The sequence below is a fragment of the Stylophora pistillata genome, chromosome 5 (assembly GCF_964205215.1).
Source record: "Stylophora pistillata chromosome 5, jaStyPist1.2, whole genome shotgun sequence".
In the NCBI taxonomy this organism is placed as follows: Eukaryota; Metazoa; Cnidaria; class Anthozoa; order Scleractinia; family Pocilloporidae; genus Stylophora; species Stylophora pistillata.
The window spans coordinates 2758043-2783319 of NC_142523.1; the positions used below are offsets into that span (position 1 = coordinate 2758043).

Consider the following 25277-nt stretch of genomic DNA (forward strand, 5'->3'; position numbering starts at 1 on the left):
TGGGGTTTATTTCGCCAATTTTCTCTTCTACTATCTCGTTGCTTTAGAGGCCAGCGATGCTTCTGTTGCCAAATGGACCGTAATCAGAAGGCCGAGTGTTCGTTCCTGTTGAGGACTCGGTTTTTTTCTTTCGCTCCACGCTTATTTGATGATACTCTGAAAACTGAATATTTCAATTACGATACTTTTATCAACGGTCCAGCTGCCACATAATCAACTGAACCACTGATCAAAAGATTACCTATTAAAATCATGTCTGAAGAACTCACTTTTGTTGTAGCAAACCATCGTCTTTTTCCTCCTCCATACATCTTTAATTCGTTTTTCTTAATTTTTTTCCTTCTAGTCACTGGAACCTTCACCAATAAAAAAGATGTGGTGGTAAAGGTCAATCTCGGCGACCCTTTCTCCTTCGACTGTCCACCTCATACACACAGCTATGGAGTGGTATACAGCTGGGGAAACAGACATGACACTGTACCGTACACATTCGTAAGAAATGAACGTCGGTCCATTTTAAGCAATGGTACTTTGTATATCACATATTTAACGCAAAAAGACATTGATGATATCGAATCGTACAAGGGCATCAGGTGTACCATCTCTGGAGCGAACGTTTTTCAAAGGTCTGGGACCTTGAGACTGGAGAAGTTTAATGAGAATCAAACAGGTAATGCATCAGTCATTTCTTTTTTCATTGAATAAGGATATAGAAAGAGAGCATAACTCATCTTGGCTGCTGCCTTAAAATTTGTATTTGTATTTGTATTTGTATTTAAAACTGTACAAAAATTTAAGCATGTCATCTAGGGTGTATACCAATATCATCGGTCACTGAAGGCCACAAACTTAGAGAAAAGATTGGTTAGCTACGCGAGTCAGTCCCTCATGAAGACATACCCATGGTTCATGGATTCGTTCGAATTTACCAAGAGTGGGCATGCTTTAGCAAACCTAGTGAGCTCTTGGTTGCCCTACTTTTCATTACTGTAGGAAATAACCTCATCAAGGCTTTTGGTATGTTCCCATTTATCATTAGTGGACGCTTATTTTCAAATTCGTTCCTTCGTTCTAATTTGGATCTAGCGGTTAACTACTTACTTATTAACTTAAGAAGATCTTAGCGCGAGTGCTAAGGTTTTGGCAGTATACATGCATTCACCAACCTCCAACCCAAGTTGGAGTTTGCGCATGGCGAAATCAAAACTGGAAAATCTAGCCTCGCCATAAGAGAAGATGACAAAAATAAAAAACACAATCAAACAAACAAACAAATTGCCTTATTTTTAAAATATCTTAAAATTTTCACAGATTCTGAGAACTCTACTTCACCCTCGTGGTATCTTACGCCGAACGTGATAGAGACCGCCGTACAAGGAAAGAGCAAGAGTTTGTACTGCTTGGCAAATGGAAGGTTAGTTTCCTTGTAATATTGCCTTTAGAACAGTAGAGAGTAAGCCCTTCACAAATTGTCCTTACTATTTTGATGTAGAGAAGGCTACGAATAGTGTTTAGTCTTCACAAGTGGGCGCACCGGAACTGCAATAGTTAAAGATTCAGTCTGCCTCCTGTAAATTTCATTTAAAAAGGGCAACAATATAAACCGGGACTGTTCTGTTCACTCGTGCGTTTCGAATCGAAGTACCAAAAATTACCAGCTCTGTACGTCACATGCTATCTCGGATCGTTTATTGTGAATGTGGTGTTTTAGACCAACCCTTTAAAGTGTGACTGCGAATATATGAACGTCACATATATGATTTTCATATATTCATAGTCATTGATTTATCACTTCACGGGTTTAATACGAACTAACAGTTCCAGTTGGTTTGTTAGCTCAGTTGGTAAAGCAGTGCACTGGTATCGCAGAGGTCGTGGGTTCAAATCTCGTACAGGCCTGAATTCTTTTCATTAATGCGAAGATCGCGTTCATACTCGTTTACAGTGTTGTGTGTTTTTTTAAGACCATCACCCAAAATTACTTGGAAGAAGGACGGACGCCAGATCACAGACGGAGAGAACTCTTTCAGCATCTCTGCCGCATTCTATGGAAGACGGCTTTTCATTGCAAGTGTTGATGAAACCAATCATCAGGGCGTCTACACTTGCGAAGCCGAAAACGCTATGAACATAGGCAACCCAGTCATTTTCAACACTACACTTTCAGTAGAAGGTAAGGGTTCAATTATCTTTTCATCCTTATCTATCCATTTATCTGTGTGGTTTTCCGTTTTCTTTTAAATTCTTTAGTACAAGCCAAAAATAATTTTGAGATTCCCTTAAAGTTTAATGTAATTCTGTGCGTAAAACAAACAAACAAACACGTTAACGGACAGAAAAACAAACAAAAAAGCTAACTAACTGCACCAAGACAATAAACAAACAAAACTTCCCGAACAAACACATTATGCCCTAACATTCATGCAATCCTTTCCCATTTACAGCTTCGCCAAAATGGACAGATAATCCTCCACCAAATAGCACCAACATCGTCATTGAAAACAACGGCACATTGGAGTGTAAAGTCACAGCAAACCCTGCTGCAATAGTGACATGGTTTAAAGACGGAGTATCACTTCAATCTGCAGGGTATGTTTAATCAGAAATTTTCCTCTAAAAGAAATAAAAAAAGCAAATTCAAAACCGCTGCATCCCGTCACACTGGCTCAACTTAAAACACAACAGTTTAAAATGAACCCCAAAGAGGATTATTGCATTTGAATATCAACCCTTGCGAAGAAATGAAACGAGTGGCATCACGAATTTAAGAAACGAGCAAAATGGGGAAGAGCTATGTAGCTTGACTAGCGCGACGATTCTCGATACCAGGCCCCACAAAATATTCACATACCCTTGCCTTCTTTAGGGAGGGACATTGAAGATACAAGCGCATTAAAACACTTGTCATTAAAAACAAAATATTTCGTTACAGATTGTTCAATGACGAATGTACAAATAAGTCATGGATGCAATGATAATTAAACCTTTTCAGGATCATTAAAATCAAAATATTATGTATTTTAAAGTTCATCTCTAAATACTTCGAAAAACATTGAGTCCGAGTTTTTTATCGAGCTTAAAGTTCTTGTAATAATTTGAATATATCAACAAAGTTGAAATGGTAAATTGGCCACCGTTACGATTACAAAAGCTGCCGTTTCGAGCGTTAGCCCTTCGTCGGAGCGAATAGGGGAATTGTGGGTTGTGTGCGCTTTTAAACGCAGAAAAAGGAGCTACGTGATTGGTGGGAACATGGCAACGAGAAAAACACGAATAAATTAGTGGAATGAAAAGCGTTCTTTTAAATACGGAAACGTTCCGAACATCAAACGCGCCATCAAACATGAAAAGTCAAAATGCAATCGCGTTCATGCGATCTGCATTTCATCAGTCTGTCGATATTATTGTTTTTCCTTTTTGCAAATCTAGGCATCTTGTGGTGGCTGAAGACAAGTTACACCTGACAAATGTAAATCTTAGCGATACTGGTATCTATCAGTGCGAGGCCGAAAATGCTCATGGAAGTATAATATCGTCAACTTGGGTCCAAGTGACAGGTACATATTCACCAGCACAAACTAAAAGTAACAAGTAAAGGGTCTACCCGAAGGACTCGAAAGCCTGATAGTTGGCGAGTTGTATCCCAGATTGAGTTGTTCGGGTTCAATCTATACCTGGGATCAATCACCAGTTCAATCTGGACTGGTTATTGGACAGTCCATCCGGTAAAACTGCTGGTAACTTGCCAGCGAAGAACTCTTATCTCATATGCTAGGATAAGCTTACAAACTAAACAGGTGCTTATCTGCAGCACACTTTTTTCAAGGGAGATTTCAATGGAATTTTTGTGTGAGATTTGGGAATAAAAACTAGGGATGATAAACGACGTTTTGAAGAGGATCCTTCAATCGACAAGAGGAACATTGTTTTATCGTTAGTTTTTATTCAGAAATGTCTTTTGAAAAAACTGCTGATAAGAATTATTGTAAGGTATCAAGAAAATCTATATTTTGTGAAAGTTTCCACTATTATACAAAGTACAACCCTTTTTTAATCTTAAAACTATAAAACTACCGACAGGTCAGTACCGTTAATATGCCACCAAGTAATTTTGGCGAAACTCGGCTAAGTCTTTTTCCCGCCAAAATACCTCATACTCGCGTACGACGCTGTTTCGCTAAGGAAAATCGTAGTATACGTAGTGCTTGTCCTAGAATCTAAAAGTTTTTGACGAAAATGACCGGCCACACTGCTCATTAAAATTTTCATCACAAGCTGACAAAAATACTTCATACTGTTCTCGTGACAGCTTGGAAGCCATCTTTCGAAAACGTGCAGTTCGGTCCTTTCCGCCTACTCAATAAGAAAGAGGCCAAGTTACCTTGTAAATCCAGTACAGCTGCTCCGCAACCATCATATCACTGGTTTAAAGATGGCGAGCTTATTACTTACGGCGAGAACAGTCGCTACAAGTTGGACATGGACGCAACGCTGGTTATAAAAGAAGTAGATAAGGATCTAGATGGTGTCAACTACACTTGCAAGGCAAAGAACCTTATGGGCGAAGACTCTATAACCACAGTGCCAATCATTCTTGGTAAGCCAGTCCGTAATATCTAATAATGTTACTCACTTCAAGCCAGTAACTTATTTCCACACCCAGATTAATTATTATGTTATTACAAAAGGAAATAGAAACTTTTACGAAAGTATGTACGTATCTTAAAGATACTTCCACGTTTAAACGTGTCGTCTGATCATCTTGGTGAGCGTAGTCCTTAGGACTTTTATCGATAGTGGTGACTGTGGTTATTCAGCACACAATGCATATCTGCAAGAACGGATTTAAGACCTTTTTCCTTTTACTTTGATAATTCTAGTTCCCCCGATGTTAACAACAGAGCCCATGGACCGGACAATCCTTGAGGGTACCAATGTAACTTTCCAATGCAGTGCCACAGGAAACCCAACTCCAAAGATAACATGGACAAAAGATGGCAAGGAATTGGGATCTGGGAAGATTCTAAGCTTTGAGACTAACAGAAATCAATCTGGAAAATATTGGTGTTCGGCAGAAAATGGATTAAATGTTACTATCAATGCAAGCGCTGTTCTTAATGTCCTATGTGAGTATGAATTGTGCAGTAAAACAAGATAATATCATACCAATTATTTTAATTTGAGTTACGTGCGCATTAGTTCAACGGCTTCATTCAAGGCATTTGAAATAAATGTTTCCCTTGAGCTGCTAATATTGAATATCCCTCTTTCATTCCTTCTCGGAAAAACGCGGTGGGCTCTGGAATGAGAAGTCCAGGGTCGAACCCTGGCCGGGACAGCGTGTTCTTAGTCGATCTCGTTCGGACGGTCGACCGGGTTTCTGGTAGCTTCTAGTTCTCGGTTCCGCATAGTGTCTTTCTCCATGCCTCTCTCCACTCGAAGTACTAAAATAACTAACTGTAAGAAAGTATCAAGGAAACATGACAAATGATTGGCGTGGGAATCTCTGGAGAATTAGCATCAAAACTATCCCACATAATAACTGGGATTCAACTTTAGCAGATCTAGTTTACGAGTCAGTATTTTAAGTAGACCTTTTACTAAAACAGCTAATGAATATATTCTCCATTTTATAGACATTTGACGTTGTAATCGAACTCATTTCATTATTATTTCAGACACACCAAGCTTGATCACTCTTCCTTCTGATCAAACTGTTCTCGAGGGTTCTACAGCAACATTTCCCTGTGCGGCCACTGGAAATCCAACGCCAAAGATATCATGGATGAAAGATGGGAAAACTGTGTCTCAAGAGCAAACATTGAAAATTGAAACCAACAGAAATAATTCTGGAAAGTACTGGTGTATCGCAGAGAATGGATTGAATTCAACTGTTAATGCCAGTGCTATGCTTGACGTTCAGTGTAAGATATGACTTTGTTCTTGTTCATAGTGTTTTTATAAGCATAAGTGTTAAAATAGGATGTTGAAGTAGAATACGTATTATGAGTAAATGATGGTTAAAGCCCCCACTACCATTGATTGTGAATTTATTCCAAAATGGAAGAATGCAATCTCTATACTACTGCCCTTTTCGAGTTCGTGGGTTGTTCGAGTTGTGAAAGATTTAGACCTACACACAAACCGACAGGTTTTCAAAGGTACCCTCTACAAACCTACAAATCAGTAAACGTCCGCTTCTTTTGCAGTTTCACCAGCTTTAACAACTTTTCCAGTAGACCAGACCATTATGGAGGGCGCCAAAGTAACATTTCATTGCAGTGCCACTGGAAACCCAGCTCCAACGATAACATGGACAAAAGACGGCAAGAATGTGGAATCAGGAGAGGTGTTGAGCTTTGAAACGAACAGGAATCAGTCTGGAGAATACGTATGCTCAGCAGGGAATGGGTTGAATGTAAACGCCAATGCTAGTGCTTTCCTAGATGTTCTTTGTGAGTATCATGTGGGTATTGAAAGACTAGACTGTTATGAACGTCGTATTTCAGTTTGAGACACGTGCGCGTTGAACGCAAAAGGTAACTTAGCGAATTCTGTTTGTGAAGTATATTCCAAATGTGGCTGAGGTTAATTGCCTCTTACCGCCCACAAGCACAAAACGCCTTGAAGTAGCACTCGGCGTGGTAAAAATCAGATTTAACGGTCTAGGTTCGAGCTGACGACAAACCGCCTAGGGAATTTGAGGCGTGGGAGGAGGGGGGTGGAACTAGCATTTTACATATGAACGGGGATTTGCTGCAGCTGCCATGCAAGTCGGTCTCGTACGCTTAATCATCACTTTCGTATACTAAACCTATTATCCTAGAAAACTGTTGACTGCTCTTCTTCAAACTTAACTGAATGTGAAGGAATAAACATATCATTTCAGACAAACCCAGTTTAGCCACCCTTCCCTCGGATCAAACCGTTCTGGAGGGTTCCACGGCAACATTCCACTGTGCGGCCACTGGAAATCCAACACCAAAGATATCATGGATGAAAGATGGGAAAACTGTGTCTCAAGAGCAAACATTGAAAATTGAAACCAACCGAAATGATTCTGGAAAGTACTGGTGTGTCGCAGAGAATGGATTGAATTCAACTGTTAATGATAGTGCCATGCTTGACGTTCAGTGTAAGATATGACTTTCTGTTGTTCATTTTTTTAAGCACGGGAGTTAGAATAGGACGTTGAAGTGGAATACGTTTTATGATGAAAGGATGGTTAAAGCCCCTGCTAACACTGATTGTGAATTTTTGCGAAAACTTACGACTTAAAGTCAGCTATCTGTGTTCTATTGTGCTTTTCGAGTTCGAGGGTTGTTTGAGGTGTGAAAGATTTAGATGTATATGAGAACGATCCTTCGCAGTAAAGCACTATTTGAGCAATAGTGAAAATCAGACCTGAAAAAAAATAAATAAATAAATAATTTTTTTTTTTTTCAGGTCTGATTTTCACTATTGCTCAAATAGTGCTTTACTGCGAAGGATCGTTCTCATATACGTCTCATAACCGCAGTTCACACATATGTTTCATATGTTTGTTGTTGTTTGATTTATCATCCACGGGTTTATATCGAATTAATTTGATGGCCTGCTCCCAGTTGGCTTGTTAGCTCAATTGGTAGAGCGCTGCACTAGTATCGCAGAGGTCAGTGGTTCGAATCCCGTACAGGCCTGAAATTTTTTTCAGGTCTGATTTTCACTATTGCTCAAATAGTGCTTTACTGCGAAGGATCGTTCTCATATACGTCTCATAACCGCAGTTCACACATATGTTTCATATGTTTGTTGTTGAAAGATTTAGATGTACACACAAACCGGCGAGTTGCCAAAAGCACCCTCTACAGACCTACAATTCAATTACTGTCCGCTTCCTTTGCAGTTCCACCAGATTTAACAACTGTTCCACAAGACCAGACCATTATGGAGGGCACCAAAGTAACGTTTCATTGCACTACCACTGGGAATCCAGCTCCCACGATAACATGGACAAAAGACGGCAAGGCTGTGGAGTCAGGAGAGGTGTTGAGCTTTGAAACCAACAGGAATCAGTCTGGCGAATACGTGTGCTCAGCAGGGAATGGGTTGCATGTAAAAGCCAATGCCAGTGCTGTCCTGGATGTTCTTTGTGAGTATCATCCGTGCAGTGAAAGACTAGACTGTTATAAACGTCTTATACCTCAGTTCGATATACGTGCGCGTTCACCGCTGTAGCTACTATTAGAGCATTCTATTTGCGGGGTATAACTCTACCGGGGTTGAGGTTAATTGCCGGCTCTCTACAGGCCCGCCCAAAAGGAGTAACATTACCCCAGATCGCTTCATTATACAGAAACCGGAACGTTTAGCAACGGAAATTTGCTTATAAATTATTTCATAATTTTAGCGAACTTAGACGTAATTTAATCTATCATTTCAGACAAACCCAGTTTAACCATCCTTCCTTCGGATCAAACTGTTCTCGAGGGTTCTACGGCAACATTCTCTTGTGCGGCCACAGGAAATCCAACACCAAAGATATCATGGATGAAAGATGGGAAAACTGTGTCTCAAGAGCAAACATTGAAAATTGAAACCAACCGAAATGATTCTGGAAAGTACTGGTGTGTCGCAGAGAATGGATTGAATTCAACTGTCAATGCTAGTGCTATGCTTGACGTTCAGTGTAAGAAGTTACTACTTATACTTTATATGAGTCAGCAGAAGAGAGAGCTTATTTATGGGTCTTAGAGTCTCTACACACAACATTTAGTCCCGAAGTCTTGTAAACACAGTCTTCGTCCACTATTTGAGCGACTCTCAAAAACCAAACCCAAAGTGAATACAACGAACAAACGGCTTATGAAAACTGACAACTTACTTCTCTTATAGTTTCCCCAAGTTTAAAAACCACTCCAATAGACCAGACTATAATAGAGGGTGCTACAGCAACATTTTACTGCACCGCCACTGGGAACCCAGCGCCAAAAATAACATGGACAATGAATCGAGAGACGGTAGGATCCGGAGACACACTGAGCTTTGAAACAAACAGGAATCAATCTGGGAAATACTGGTGCTCAGCAGAAAATGGACTAAACGTTATCAACGCCAGTGCAGATCTTGATGTCTTGTGTAAGTGAACTGTTACACTATGGAGAAATATTGCGAAAAAGTCTGCGCTGATGAAAGATTAGCACCTGCGCAACTCTTAACCGCAGCGGGTTGTGGTAAATAAAAGCTGTCCAGTTACGTCCAAAATCTAATTTACTGTGACAATACCAAAGCTAGCGTTGCATACCGTGAAATAGAAGGAAAAGTAACAGCCAATCAAACGTCTGTAAAAAATAAATAATTGCCTAAGGCGCGAGAAAGAGACGCTAGTACATTTTAGTTTTGCATTGCATTGGTTCAGAAGATGGTCTGTGTTTCCTGGTTTGATAGCAAAGAAAAGTATAAAAAACACAATGCAATTCAAGATAACGTTCGAGTTGTAATCAATAAAAAATTGTTTAAGGCAGAGGATAAAGAAGGCCATCTATACATTGACTACATTGTGCCAACCTTTGATAATGCCTTTTACGGTCCAGATAAACCAAGTTTGATCACCATTCCTACGAACCAGACCGCCCTTGAGGGTACCTTAGCCACATTTCGCTGTAGGGCTGATGGGAATCCAACCCCAAGGATAACATGGAAGAAAGATGGGAAGACTGCGGCTCAAGGAGAGACACTGAGCTTCGAAGCAAACAGAACTCAATCTGGCGAATATTTGTGTTCGGCAGAGAATGGTCTCAATTCTACTGTGAGCGCAAGCGCACATCTTAATGTTCAGTGTAAGTAACTGGTTTGATTTGAAAGCTTTTACTCACAGCTAACTGGGCTTTTTTAATGTATTGTTTATATTTCAACACTTTTCGATTGAAAGTCGTTACATCATAAAATCCGACAATCCGCTCTTTTACAGTTCAACCAAGTTTAGTAATTACTCCAGTAGACCAGACCATCGTGGAGGGCGCCACAGCATCGTTCCACTGTACAGCCACTGGTAACCCAGCTCCAAAGATTACATGGAGTATGGATGGAAAAACAGTAGGATCGGGTGAAACACTGAGCTTTGAAACAAACAGAAATCAATCAGGAAAATATTGGTGCTCAGCAGAAAATGGATTAGATGTTATCGTCAACGTCAGTGCTAATCTTGATGTTCTGTGTAAGTGGACTGTTACACTTTGGGAGAAAAATCGTGCTAATTCTGTGCTGATAAAAGCTCAATTGCTCTGCAAATCTTATTGCTGCAGGTTGCGTTTAATATAAACTGTACGGCCTTTTAATGTGATGACACCAAAGCGCACCTTCAGATTACGTATTGTACAACAAAATGAATAGTAACGGCTGATCCGAACAATTTAAGGAAAATTTTACTGGTAGCCAATGAACTTTCTGGTAGAAACAGAGAATTTCCGGAAGAACGATAAAGACAAAGATGTTTCAGTTTTGCATCTGATTGGGTCAGAACGTGATACGTGTTTCCTGGTTCAATCTTAAAGCAAAGTTCAACCCATGCAATCCAGAATAAGTTTGAGTTTCAATTAAATATTGCTTTTAGCATATGGTAAAAAAGGCCTTCTATACCTTCTCTCCACAATACTTACTTCTAATAATGCGTTTCACGTTTAGATAAACCAAGTTTGACCAACAATCCGACTAACCAGACCGTCGTTGAGGGTGCCATTGCGACGTTTCGCTGTAGGGCTGATGGAAATCCAACCCCAAAGATAACATGGAGGAAAGATGGGAAGACTGTGACTGAAGAAGACACACTGAGCTTCGAAGCAAACAGAACTCAATCTGGCGAATATTTGTGTTCGGCAGAGAATGGTCTCAATTCTACTGTGAGCGCAAGCGCACATCTTAATGTTCAATGTGAGAAACTGGTTTGATTTCAAAGCTTTTCCTCATAGCTAACTGGGTTATTTTTATATGTCATGTTTATCTTTCAACACTTTTCGATTAAAAGTCGTAACATTATAAATTCCGACTATTCGCTTTTTTTATAGTTCAACCAAGTTTAGTAACTACTCCAGTAGACCAGACCACCGTGGAGGGCGCCACAGCATCGTTCCAATGTACAGCTACTGGTAACCCAGTTCCAAAGATTACATGGAGTATGAATGGAAAAACAGTAGGATCGGGTGAAACACTGAGCTTTGAAACAAACAGAAATCAATCAGGAAAATATTGGTGCTCAGCAGAAAATGGATTAGATGTTATCGTCAACGCCAGTGCTAGTCTGGATGTCCTGTGTAAGTGAGCTGTTTAATAACGGAGGCATTATTATGCAAATTCTTTGCTGGCAAAAACTCAATATCTGGGCATACTCCTAACTGCTTTAGCTTGTCTTCAATAACATCTGTGCAGCCCTGAGAAGGGTTTACCTTACAGATTTACGTCTGCCCGGTTTAGACGGTGGTACGACCAATCACTGAGTCAATTCGCAAAGATCACGACAACGCCACCTCCATTTGCCCTCACTGCCCTCTTAAAGTAATATAAAGAAAGCTTTCTCTATATTTCCTGCATAGAGCTAATCTTTTATTTTTACTTCTTCTGTTCCAGATGAACCAAGTTTGACGACTATTCCGTCTAACCAGACCATAATTGAGGGTACCTTAGCGACATTCCTCTGTAGGGCTGATGGAAATCCAACCCCAGAGATAACATGGAGGAAAGATGGAAAGACTGTGGCTCAAGAGGACAAACTGAGCTTCGAAGCAAACAGAACTCAATCTGGCGAATATTTGTGTTCGGCAGAGAATGGTTTAAATTCTACTGTGAGCGCAAGCGCACATCTTAATGTTCAGTGTAAGTCACTGGTTTGATTTAAAAGCTTTTACTCACTGCTAGCTGGCCTTTCTTTACATTTCATGTTAACCTTGCGATATAAAAGAACCGACAATCCGCTCTATTGCAGTTTCATCTAGTTTAGTAACTACACCAGTAGACCAGACCATCATGGAGGGCGCCACAGCATCATTCCACTGCACAGCCACTGGTAACCCAATTCCAAAGATAACATGGAGTGTGAATGGAAAGACAGTTGGATCGGGTGAAACACTGAGCTTTAAAACAAAGAGGAATCAATCAGGGAAATATTGGTGTTCGGCAGATAATGGATTAGATGCTATCGTCAATGCCAGCGCTAATCTTGATGTATTATGTAAGTGAAATGATGAATTACGGAAGCACGAACGTGAAGATTCTGTGCTTGCAGAAACTCCGCATTTAGACTTACTCCTTCCTGCTTCAACTTGTCTTTAATAAAATCTGTACAGCACTGAGCATGGTTTATCTAACTGTGCTGACACTTGAGCGCGCACTAAGTTTGCATGTTGTGACAAACAAGCACAGGTAACGGTCAAAGTAAAAAAGAAAGCCAATCAAAATCAGTAGACAATATAAAGAATAGCCTGAAATGCCGGTGAAGCGATGTTCATTGGTAACAAAGAATAGCTTGGTTTTGGGTTTCATCTGGCCGGTTCAGAGAGTGGTGCGAGTTTTTTAGATCAATCATTGTCTTAATTTTCACAAATCGAGTCAAATGCTAATACTGTTCACTCTCGCCGTCTCTCTGAAATTTGATGATGAAGGCCACCAATATATTTCCTGCACAGTGTTGACCCTTTCATTTATGCTTCTTCCGGTCCAGATAAAACAAGTTTGACTACCGTTCCGACTAACCAGACTACCCTAGAGGGTGCCATTGTGACATTTCGCTGTATGGCTGATGGAAATCCAACTCCAACGATAACATGGAAGAAAGATGGGATAAATGTCGCTCAAGGGGACACACTGAGATTCGAAACAAACAGAACTCAATCTGGCGAATATTTTTGTTCTGCAGAGAATGGTGTGAATTCTACTGTGAGTGCGAGCGCACATCTTAATGTTCAATGTAAGTAGCTGATTCAATTCCACAGCTATTCCTAAAGGTATTTGGCCAACCGTAAATATATGAAATTATATATTTGAACCGCGGATTGATTAATGAAGATGAGAGTGATCATCGCACTTATGAACTTATGAACACTACCAAAGAAAAAGTCCTCAGCAACTTGAGCGGAAGTCATCATCAGAGTCAATGATGACTTCCGCTCAGGTTGCCAAAACGTTAGTCGCTACATCCGACAACAGTCTTTCTCAGGAGTACTATCATCCGGACGATCAGACTCCACTATCACATGTTACCCCCAGGTTCACACCATTTGCTGTAAAGTTAGACTATTTCGAGAGTTGAAACTGTGCCCCTTGCGATACCGGTGTAGTGATCTACCAACTGAACTAACTAGCCAACTGGGAGCTGGTTATTTTGTTGGTTCGCAATAAACCCGTGAGTGATGAATAAACGATTGTGAATAAATGAAGATAATATATTTGAACTGACCTTCGAATTTCATACATTTGTTTTCCGAATTAGCAATTGGCCATCTTCTGTATTAGTTCCAAAAAGTTTTACATCAAAATAACGCCAGGAGAAAAACCGATTTTGTGAAAACGAGTCTATTTAAATAACTTGTATTACTTTTGCAAAGTGCCTTGCCAATTGAAGAAATACTTCTTGTCGATAAATTACTCTGTAATTCACGAGGCCGTGATATCTTTACTTCTTTGTCAGACACACCTAGTTTAATCACCAAACCATCGGACACAGTAATCATGGAAAACCAAGAAGTAACTCTCCAATGTAGTGCCACTGGAAACCCAATTCCAAAAATAACGTGGATCAAAGACGGAGAAGAAGTAGATACAGGAGATAAACTAGGTTTCAAGGCCCTTAGGAATCATAGTGGGAGGTACTGGTGTTTAGCACAAAATGGCTTAGAGGGCAGTGTGAATGCCAGCGCTTACCTGGATGTGAAGTGTGAGTATGGCAACAACGAAACCACGGGCTCAGAATCTTTAAAATTAAGCTTGCATTTTTAAAGTTCGTTATTTGCAAAGGGGTTTCAATAACGTTTCCGTAAGCTTCTGCCGATAGTGCAGCGGTAAGAGATCGCCAGGAGTTCGCATGTTTTGGTAACAGTACACTTCATGCAATTGCCGAACTAAATAATGGCTCTCCGTAAAAATAGTGTATTAAAATTTAAACAATAATAACGGATTATTATAATTCAGTTCCACCAAGTCTAATCACGAGGCCAGTTAACCACACAGTTATTGAGGGAGCCCAAGCAACATTCCACTGCAATGCCACAGGAAACCCAACTCCACAAATAACTTGGAAAAAAGATGGGAAGATCGTAGTTGAGGGAGAAACTCTGAGCTTGGAAACCAACAAGGATCACTCTGGAAAATACTTGTGTATTGCAGAAAATGGGTTGAATTCCACTGCGAGTGCTAGTGCGAATCTTGATGTTCAATGTAAGTACAATAGACTTGCATGGGCATTTATTCGTTTCGGAGCCAATAGCTGCGAGGCCTTAAAAGGGAGGGCCTATGATTAGCGATGAGTTCTCTCCATTCCGTTCTCACCTGTCATACGATATGAGTACGAGGCTTGTATAGCCAAATCGAAGGTGTTAGGTGCTTGGTTAAACAGTTCCATCCCATTCTTTCCAAACAAGAGATGAGTAAGGAGGCCTACAACTTGTAAAAGCATTTACAGTCAGTCCACCCCACCCCCTCCATTTCAACTGTTCATGAAATATGAGGTTTGCATCTCCAGATCGGAAAGTCTTACGTTTTAAATTTTTATTACAGTTCCACCTGGAATAGTCTCCAAACCATCAGACCAGATTATCATCGAGAACAATGAGGTTACTTTCCAATGTAGTGCCACTGGAAATCCAACTCCAAAGATAACTTGGGTCAAAGATGGTAAAGAGGTGGAGACCGGGGAGAAATTGACTTTCAAGGCCTTGAGAAGTCAAGCTGGAAAATACTGGTGTTTGGCAGATAATGGCTTAAAAGACAGTATTAATACAAGTGCTTATCTTGATGTCCTGTGTGAGTATCGCTTATCGTGCGATTATTCAACCTCATTTTTCACTTAGAATCAGGTTGCTATTTGTCTTTGGATTCCTAATTCGAGTGGCGCCAAAACACGAGCAAGGGCAGAAAACTCTATCAGTTATCGTGGTCTAAAAGTAGATTTCCCAGGAGCATGTTCTTGGAACTTCAGTCATTGTTCCTCAAGGCTTTTCTCAAAGTAGCAGAATTAAGAAAATTGGCGATTGAAATCGGAATGGTATTCAGATTATGAAATATAATCATTTATCAAATTCATCACTAACTTTCATTTAATAAGGAAACTAAATTTACATAAGAACATCACTTTAATCCAGTTGTACCAGGTTTGATCACAAAACCAGCTGACCAGATAGTTGTCGAGGGAAGAATAGCAACATTCTACTGCAACGCCACTGGGAACCCACAACCAACGATAAAATGGATAAAGGATGGGAAGACTGTGACCGAAGGAGAAACATTAAGCTTTGAAACTAACAGGAATCACACGGGAAAATACTGGTGTTCAGCAGAGAATGGATTGAATTCTACTGTGAATGCTAGCGCCATACTCGATGTTCAGTGTAAGTGACTTATACATGCAGGCATTTCTTTATATGTTGTTTGTAAAAGCTGGGTGGACTTGCACATGTGTTTTAATCTTATCTGATGTATTTATTACAGTTCCGCCGAGTATAATTACCAAACCATCTGACAAACAAGTCATGGAGAAAAACGAAGTTACTTTCCACTGCACTGCCAGTGGAAACCCAACGCCAAACATAACGTGGATCAAAGATGGCCAAGCCGTGGATAAGGGAGAAAACCTCAATTTTAAAGCTATGAAGGCTAATTCTGGAACATATTGGTGTCTGGCAGAAAATGGTTTACAAGTCACTGTTAACACCAGTGCCCATCTAGATGTGCAATGTGAGTATGTTACACAGTTTTCAAAAGGCCGCTCGTTTTAATACTGGACATACCTTGTATGATCAATTGAAAGAGAACACCGCTTTACAAAACCCTGTCATGTGACCTTGTCAATCATAACAAATCGTAACGGTTGCAGCAAAGGACCAATAATTTGAACTGGGGAAACTGACCACAAAAATAGGGAACATCGATCAAGTATACCCATATTTCGTAGTGATAACAGTTCATTCCCATGACTATAAGCTCGACTTTCTTCGCCGCCAACTGGCGACCTTAAATTATAAAATTGCCGTCAAAAACTCGCCAGAAAAAAAAAGAGAAAGAAAGAGCTACGGAAAAAAAAAGGGAAAATATCGAAGAGAAAATTTCATACATAACTTTTCACTTTAAACTCTGGGTAATAAACAGTTGCAACTTGCTACAGTACTGCTCAAATGTAAGTTACCACCCTAGTCTCGTTTCTCTCGAGAATCACTGAATCGTTTAGCATGAAGCCGGTCTGCAGATCAAAGTCAACAGCTATTATGCTACATGTTGGTATAAACAAAAAGTTCGATCAAATGTGAGATACAGCATGTATCGATCGCTCACTCTATTCATGTCGAACATTCATGTCCATTAAACATGTTGATCTTTCGTACGGATGTGTTTGCCGCAAGTTGTTTTTAGACGCGTCTCAAGAGAAAAGAGACGCGTCTCTCGAGATGGTGGTAACTTACATCTGAGCGGTACTGTATCTGACAGCGAAACACTTTTGCTACAAATTCAGCTACATTAAACTTCATGTTTTTATTTTCCAGTTGCACCAAGTTTAATCACATCCCCAGAGGACCACACAATCATTGAATCTGATACTGTAACATTCTATTGCAATGCTACTGGCAACCCAACTCCAAAGATAACATGGATTAGGGATGGGAAGACTGTGGCTGAAGGAAACATTTTGAGTTTTGAAACCAAAAGGAATCAATCTGGAGCATACTGGTGTTCAGCAGAGAATGGACTGAACTCCACTGTAAATGCTAGTGCTAATCTTGATGTTCAATGTAAGTTTTGATCAAAACGTTTATTACTTTCTATCTACTTAATTTTCAACATGCAAAAACCAATGTCATCCAAAGTTCAGCCAATTTCATTATATATCGTGGATAAAATTTAAGAACCAGGCAGAGGTTAAGTTGACACCATACTACACTACAGTTCTGAAATTCAATGTTTATATGCAGATTTATATGTATGTGAATGTTTATCTTGTACGTCGGTTAATAAGAGACAACTTCTCCATTGTAGTTTGTATCATTATGATCTACAGTTCCCCCTAGTCTAAAAATCAAACCACTGAATCAGACAATTGAGGAAAATCAGGAAGTGACTTTCCACTGCACTGCCACTGGCAACCCACCTCCAACTATAACATGGATTAAAGATGGGAAGAATCTAGGTCAGGGTGATTCTTGGAGCTTTATAGCTAAAAGGAATCATTCTGGAAAATACCACTGTTCTGCCGCAAATGGATTGGATAAAACAACCAATAGCAGTGCCTATCTCAATGTTCAGTGTAAGTATGATAGCAATTATTTTAAGGTAATCATAACTTAATGGTAACAAATACTAGTAAATAATAGCCTCAAACTTCCAGATATCCTAGTAATGGCAGCAACTACATCCTAATGTGTTTTTGCAGGGACATGGAGGAAGGATTCTGGTTTAGGCAGTAGGATATGTAAATTCTAATAAAGTTGTATGTGGATAGCCTTCTGAAAGGAAGTCTTCTTTTGGAGATGTCCACAAAAAGGTTAAACTTAAGTTGATTTTCCAATTGAGAGCAATACCATGGTCATCACCATGTATTCAAAATGTGTACATCGTTATGTCCCTGTAATCATACAGTTGAGTGTACATTGTTGTATGCTCTTCTTCAGTTGCACCAAGTTTAATTACTACACCAGCTGACCAGACATTAGTTGAAAGTGCTACAGCAATCTTTTACTGCAATGCCACTGGAAACCCAGCCCCAAAGATAACTTGGATAAAAGATGGAAAGACTGTGGCTCATGGAGAAACACTGACCTTTAAAACAAACAGAACTCAATCTGGACAATATTGGTGTTCAGCAGAAAATGGGGTGAAATCTACTGTTAATGCAACTGCTAGTCTTGATGTTCTGTGTAAGTGCTTTGAAAGAATTGTAACCTTTAAAATTGTTTTCTCAGAGTTTCCATGCCAAATTAATGGCTAATTTATAGTTTTCTTTAGAAGAAAATGAGCGCACATTGATGTCCATGTGATTTAATTTAGTGGGCTATACAGTGAAATTTGGCCTGCAAAATTGACCAATCACAGTGCATGCATATGATAGATATAATACATTGGTTGAATGGTAAATATATAAATTTATGTATTCGGCTAACAGTTTTCCAACAATTGCTTTATGGTCAACTGACAGTCAAGGACCAACAGGCAGCCTCTTTCCTAAATGAAAAGTCAGCCGACTGTTGAGAAATTGAGATTTGGGCTAACTCTTACTGTAGTTGTGCATCAGTCAACCATCAATGATCTTTAGAATGAGTATTACCAAGTCCACATACACTAATTGTGATCCAGTTTCATATCAAATGACAGAGCTGTTTTGCACTATATCCAAATTGTTTCAGATGCTAAAATATTTACCCTTATTTTTAATAACAGTTCAACCAAGTTTAACCACTAAACCATCTAATCAAACAATAATCGAACATGAAGAAGTGACTCTACATTGTACGGCCACTGGAAACCCTACCCCTGAGATAACATGGATTAAAGATGGGAAGGCTGTAGCTCAGGGAGACAAGCTGAGTTTCAAAGCTAACAGAAGCCATTCTGGAGAATACTGGTGTAAAGCTGGAAATGGTCTAAATGTATCTGTTAAAGCTAGTGCTTACCTGGATGTCCAATGTAAGTTAATGACTGTTTTGAATTATATTTAGAGCTGTACATTGAGGTTATCCAGCCTTTTCCTATACAAATACACCAAAAAGAATACAGAGGGAATATAAATGTCTAGAAATTATCTGATACTTATTGACTACGTTTATTTTCCACTCTAATAGACATAAACAATAGTATACATGATAAACCTGAGTTATATATTGGTGTTTTTTATCCAACTACACTAAGCAGTAAAAGTAACACGTGGATCGAGTGAAAATATCCTGCAATATTGCACGATTATTTAGACAGCTGGTTGTTTTGTAATTAATAATATACATGACGAAATTTCTCAGTTCTGATTGGTTAAGATGAATGCAGTTTTCAGTTAATTAAGTGCAGAAGAGAGTTAATTCAGTGCAGTAGAGGGTTAATTCAAAGCAAAGAAGGAAACAAATCAGACATTATGATTGGTTAGAATGATTGGTCAAGGTCAATGTCACGGTCAATGTCATTTGCAGGGTTTGAATAAATTATTTTTGCACGTGATGCGTAGTTATGAGAAGCTACCTCGTATTTTTTCATGTATATTATTAATACATAATCACATCTTTTTCTCGTGCAATTTGGAATAAATAAGCACTTGTAAATTTTTTCAACGACCACAAATTGCACTCGCCCTACGGGCTCATAAAATTTTGTTAGTCTTTGAAAAAGTTTACCCGTGCTTATTTATTCCAAATTGCACTCGAAATCATGTGATTACCAACACGAAACTCGTTATAACTCGTAAAAATACTCAGCGATACTACACAACAAAGTGTCCAATACGATGTAATCACTTGGTATCTTTCAAAAAAAGAGAGTGAAAACAAGATATTTATCCAGCAAACTTGAAGATAAACAAAATTGAATTGAAAGGTCAAATATGCGCACTTTCAAAGCTTCTAAGGACAAGAATCAAATGAACCGGAGTTTTAATCATTAGGAGATTTTTCGTTCTGCGCGTTCCGCAGCGATTCATTGTCAGGGCTGAAAATCTAACCACAAATAACGTTTCTACTCTGAGCTAACACTATACGTACCAAGGGAAGCTATCCAAAGCAACTTCTCGTCCGTAGTGGTGTTTGACCGTACTTTCGTCCCAATTTTTGAGGCCTTTCTCTTGTTTCAAACCCGCGAACTGTTGCAAAGTGCGCGATGTTGCCCTTTTTTGTGGTTACGTTGTGTAAAGAATACGAAGGTGTAGCTGCTAAGCTCAAGTTAGGAAAAAGATGGCGGAACTGTAGAGTGTTACTGACAGTACTTGCGCACGTAAACGGTGTGTGTAAGGGATCTGTATTTGATGCTCGGTGTTTCTCAAATGAGAAAGTAACAGCGAAATGTTTCCAAATCTTTCCGCGGAAAAGATGGGGATCAGTTCAGGGAAATGGGTCGTTTCGCTTTTCAAACCCGAGGTTTGGCCGAGACCACGTACTAAATTAAACTCAAGTTGATGGTCGAGGGAATGTGAGTGCAATCCACGGCTATCGGACTTCGGTACTAGATGACTTGATTGCATGTTCAATTGGTGTATTTATATGTAATTTTGACTTGATCGTGCTGCTTAATGCTTGACGTTTACTCTGGAAATTGATAATTAGATTAGAATCATTGGCCGAAATGTTCTGCTGCTTGGTGAGGTGACGAAGGTGGAGTCTTCGCCTCACAATCCTGGTTTTAGTTTTACGTCAGATTGCTATACAGGTTGGTCCATCACAAAGTCTTGGGCGGCAAAACTAGAACAATTCAGGATTAAAACACTCAGTCTAAAAACAACAATAGAAAAAGCGAAAAACAAAACAAAAAACAAAACAAAACAAAAGAAACAAAACAAAACAAAACAAAAACCAAAAAGTTAGGAGCAACCCAACAGATTGCAAGCTAAACTGCCTCCAATACTGCATGCTTATACGCTGAGTTGAGAATTTATATAATTTGAAGAAACTGGTATATTATGAAAATGTAAACCAGTTACTGTTTGAAACAAACTCTAGCTTATTGAACTTGATTATGTCATCAATTTTAAGCTCACTTCTTGTTTTCATTTCTCTGTTGTTAGTTGCACCACATTTAATAGCAGAACCAGTTAACCAGACAGTAACTGAGTCTGAAAATGTAACATTCTTCTGCAATGCCACTGGGAACCCAGCTCCAAAGATAAAATGGATGAAAGATGGGAAGACTGTGGCTGAAGGAGAAATGCTGAACTTTGAAACGAACAGAAATCAGACTGGAAAGTATTGGTGTTTAGCAGACAATGGGCTGAATTCCACTGTTGATACAAGTGCCACTCTAAATGTCCAATGTATGTTGGTTGAACTTGATTTGTGAAAATCTTATTTGATTTATGTATTTTGTGATGGAGAAGTTTACCTTTTTTTTAATTTCTTGATGACGTCCTTGTGCATGAGTTACACAGCCTATTACACAGCCGCCTATTACACCTTCGGAAGCCACTGTAGAAAAAGTTGTTAACCCTTTCACTTCTAAGATCTCACTAGTAATTCTCCTTGCTGTCTGCCACACTATTATGATGTTAGTTTGGAGAATTTTGAATGGAGTCGACTTACAATCCCCTTGTTGATATTTTCCTCTATTCTTATCACTTGATATTGTATCGATATTGTAAGGAGGAATTCTGTCTTGGTCACTCATTGGAGTTAAAGGGTTGAAATCCTTGCTTAGTTATTTGTGATGGATTGGTTTAAATGCTTCTGTTTGACTTCATATTAGTTCCACCAAGTTTTATCACCAAGCCTTCTAACCAGACCACTGTTGAAAATGAGGTGGTGGCATTTTACTGTGCTGCCACGGGTAACCCTGTTCCAAAAATTACATGGATGAAAGATGGAGAGGTAGTGTCTAAAGAAGAGAGTCTCTCCTTTGGAGCCATCAGAAGTAAGACTGGAAAGTATTGGTGTTCAGTGAGCAATGGTGTGGGTGCTGCAGTCAATGCCAGTGCACATCTTGATGTGCAATGTGAGTATGAAAATTTCATGATTGATAGAAATGTTTACCATTAACACCCTAACATCAGAATCCACATTTTACCTACTCCTCTCTAGACATAACAGGGCTTGACACTATCTGTTGAACTTACTAGCCAAGTGGCTAGTGACAACTTGGATGTCATGACAATTTCAGTTTGTTTATTAGCCAAACTGGTTAGTGGAAATTGAAAACCCCTAGCCAAAACTGAATTTCTACTAGTCTGTGGCTAGTTGGCTACCGTTAGTGTCGAGCCCTGCATAGACCACTTTGATTCATAAATGGCTGCTGTATAAATATTCTATTGTTTAAATTTAAGTTAGCCCTGCTGGCCTTGCTTGAGATAATGTATTAATCTTTTGAATTTTGTGCTGGAGAATGAGGCCAGTAGGGCTAATTTAAATTTAAACAAAAGAATATTAATCCGGCAGCCATTTATGAAAGTGGTCTATAACCCATACTCTTCTCAGTGTATTTATTTCAGTAACTGGTAAATTTAACGAGTACATATATCTTATTAACCAAGCGCGAGGGCCGTACTGGGAGAATATCGGCCCGAGGCCTTGACAGTACAGACCGAGCACAGCTTGAGCACAGCTCGGTCTGTACAAAAAAGACCGAGGGCTGATATTCCTCCAGTATGGTCCCGAGCAAGCTTGGTTAGTAAGAGATTTATTATACGACTGAAGTTCAAAGGGACACAAGTGAGGCATCATTCGGGACCATTAGGGGCAGTGCCCTGTCCAATACTGAGAGAATATTGACCGGCAATAGAGCATTTTGATTGGTTGATTTTAGTTATTGGCCTTCTGACTGCCCGAGTCGTGTAATAAACCTTATTACTGCCTAAAATCACTTTGAATTCTTAAAATTTGACAGTTAAGATAAGGATTGCTCTACCAGTTTGAAAATTTCGTTAACCGGTCATAACGGAGAACACTGTTAGAGTTACTTGTGACTTGCCATCATCCCAACCAAGGTGGTAAGCAACGTTTTTTTAATACCACCTGCTGTGGTAACAGGAAGAAGCACTTCCAGTGATTTACCAGTAGATTTCTCCAAACACTGGACCCAATGGTGAAGAAGGACTTAAGAAATATTGGTTTCTTTGGAAGGTGGAGGATGTAAATACAATGTAGAGATTTTTCAGTGTTAAAAAAATATATTGAATTGATATTTTAACAGTTGCACCTAGTCTTATCATGCGACCAACAAACCAGACAGTTGTCGAGTCCAAAACTGTATCATTCAACTGCTCTGCCACTGGGAACCCAACCCCAAAGATAACATGGCTAAAAGATGGGATTACTGTGGGTCACGGGAAAACACTGAGCTTTGAAGCAAACAGGAATCAATCTGGAAAATATTGGTGTTCAGCCAAGAATGGATTAAAAGTGGTTGTGAATGCGAGTGCTATTCTTGATGTTCAATGTATGTGAACAAATTTGCAGTTATATGTAGATATTTGGGTTAGAATTGAGTAATCCTTTAACTACCAAGATCTGATTGTTAATTCTCTAGCTGACTTCTAGCTGGTACAGTGACATTTCCTTGTAAATCAGTTACAATAATTTGATTTTAGATCAAGATACCAACTTCTACTTGAAGTTTGAATATTTTTGATTTATAGATATTCAAGCACAAATCTATGGAAAACTGATTGGTTATAAAGAATAAAATTGGCCTAAGACGTACCTAAAAAAAAATTACTGATGATGGAAAATTTATTTTCCTAAGTGAGAAATTATCACTCTTAAAATTACTCACTGTAACATATTAGCATGTGATAACATTGGCATGTTATATTATGACTACGCATATTTAAATAGCATAACACGTTGTAGGCAAATTCAGTAAAGCATACAAACTCATGCGATGTGTTAGGCGGAAACCTGAATGAAGAGTCTCCGGCAACTTACTACATGGTGGTAGCGTTCCACAACCCTGGCGCAGTGGTGAGAGCACTTCCCTCCCACCACTGTGGCCCGGGTTCGATTCCCGGACCTGGTGTCACATGACAGTTGAGTTTGTGGTTGGTTCTTGTCCTTGCTCCGAGGGTTTTTCTCTGGGTCCTCTGGTTTTCCTCCCTCTGCAAAAAACAACATTCCAAATTCCAATTCGATCTGGAAACAGTGGACAAGAAAAGCCACCCAGTGAAAAGTCCATTACTAAATTATTATTATTATTATTATTATTATTATTATTATTATTATTATTATTATTATTATTATTATTATTATTATACCAGGAGGTAACTTATAAGACACTGGGTGTGGCTGATCTGCTATGGTGGCCTCTTCCTCGTTAGGGTGCTCCTGATTGCCATCCCTTTTTGTTTTACCATCCTTGTGCAAATGTCAAATCCAATTTCCTGCTATCAGCTAGATTTTATAAATACCTCTCGAGGCCTTATTTCACCAAGCAGACCGATCGCTAGGGCATGAGCAAGCTGAGTGTTTTGGCAAGAAGGAATCATAGCCTAAAATCAAGCAATAGTATTTACAGGGATTTTTTCTTGAACTTCTCTTATAGATTTGCCAAAATTTATGAACAAGCCTGCTAACCAAACAGTACAAGAGAGGGACTCAGTAACGTTTTATTGCAACGCTACTGGAAACCCAAAGCCAACAATAACATGGTACAAAGATGGCGAGACCGTGGCACATGGAGAGATGTTAAGATTTGAAAGCAATAGGAATGATTCTGGCGATTACTGGTGCTTGGCTGAGAATGGCTTAAAGACAGTGGTTAACACCAGTGCATATCTTGATGTGCTTTGTAAGTAGAATGGGAACAGTTTGTATTTTTTTCCGTATTATTTGTGTTAAGGCGATTGTTTTGGGAACATTTTTAATTGAGAAGTATGCGCACAATTCTGTAATTGTAATTCTAAAATGTATCACAGATATCAAGACTGTCAAGTGTAGTTGACATTCTCCAGCTATTGTTGTTTGACTTCACTTGATTCTACAAAATCTACTTGTTTTTAAAAAGCACAAGCTACAGTATTATATAGGGGACGAATGGCAAAATCCCAGAATTGTGGGATGCTTTGACCAGTCGCTCTGACAAAGACACTCGAAAACGCAGCTTTAGAAAATTTTTATGTCAATTTGCATTATCAACTCAGTTTATAATACCAAATTATCTTCTAATACATCCAACGACGCAGCACCACGGCTTTGACCATAGGTTTGAGAATCAGAAACCGAAACTGAGACTTGTTTTCTCTGACGCTTTACGCAAAGGTGCGATATCCTCCTTTGCATCTGTTCTTAACTTTATGTGTATCAGCTTCTACGTTGCGATATTTTCAAATGACAGCGATCTTAGACATGTCTATCACTCACGGAAGTAAATCTAAACTTCTTTAGCAAGATTTTGAGCGAGACCTTGGGTTAGGCGTAAATTAACCAACT

The 25277-nt window shown here is 39.3% G+C and overlaps 1 protein-coding gene and 1 long non-coding RNA gene across 7 annotated transcripts in view; one reads left to right on the plus strand and one right to left on the minus strand.

The window, feature by feature from the left end:
• The window catches only part of LOC111319963 (hemicentin-2-like), a 95562-nt gene that overhangs the window by 23704 nt on the left and 46581 nt on the right, over positions 1-25277 (plus strand). For all 6 annotated transcript variants that reach the window (XM_088761376.1, XM_088761377.1, XM_088761379.1 and 3 more), the window contains 33 exons: positions 347-670; positions 1312-1414; positions 1965-2173; positions 2445-2589; positions 3430-3557; positions 4310-4597; positions 4881-5126; positions 5679-5924; positions 6210-6455; positions 6890-7135; positions 7886-8131; positions 8423-8668; positions 8875-9117; positions 9573-9818; positions 9950-10195; positions 10663-10908; positions 11043-11288; positions 11602-11847; positions 11957-12202; positions 12692-12937; positions 13658-13903; positions 14158-14403; positions 14743-14988; positions 15327-15572; positions 15673-15918; positions 16722-16967; positions 17234-17479; positions 17844-18089; positions 18610-18855; positions 20930-21175; positions 21604-21849; positions 23044-23289; positions 24391-24636. In XM_088761376.1, coding sequence (XP_088617502.1) covers positions 347-670; positions 1312-1414; positions 1965-2173; positions 2445-2589; positions 3430-3557; positions 4310-4597; positions 4881-5126; positions 5679-5924; positions 6210-6455; positions 6890-7135; positions 7886-8131; positions 8423-8668; positions 8875-9117; positions 9573-9818; positions 9950-10195; positions 10663-10908; positions 11043-11288; positions 11602-11847; positions 11957-12202; positions 12692-12937; positions 13658-13903; positions 14158-14403; positions 14743-14988; positions 15327-15572; positions 15673-15918; positions 16722-16967; positions 17234-17479; positions 17844-18089; positions 18610-18855; positions 20930-21175; positions 21604-21849; positions 23044-23289; positions 24391-24636 — 7836 coding nt within the window. The remainder of the gene's footprint in view (positions 1-346; positions 671-1311; positions 1415-1964; positions 2174-2444; positions 2590-3429; positions 3558-4309; positions 4598-4880; positions 5127-5678; positions 5925-6209; positions 6456-6889; positions 7136-7885; positions 8132-8422; positions 8669-8874; positions 9118-9572; positions 9819-9949; positions 10196-10662; positions 10909-11042; positions 11289-11601; positions 11848-11956; positions 12203-12691; positions 12938-13657; positions 13904-14157; positions 14404-14742; positions 14989-15326; positions 15573-15672; positions 15919-16721; positions 16968-17233; positions 17480-17843; positions 18090-18609; positions 18856-20929; positions 21176-21603; positions 21850-23043; positions 23290-24390; positions 24637-25277) is intronic.
• LOC148729814 (uncharacterized) lies at positions 2508-20425 on the minus strand. Its single transcript, XR_016001799.1, has 3 exons — positions 19914-20425; positions 18843-18917; positions 2508-2613 (listed from the first exon to the last, which is right to left on the minus strand). It is a non-coding gene; the product is annotated as an uncharacterized LOC148729814 (long non-coding RNA).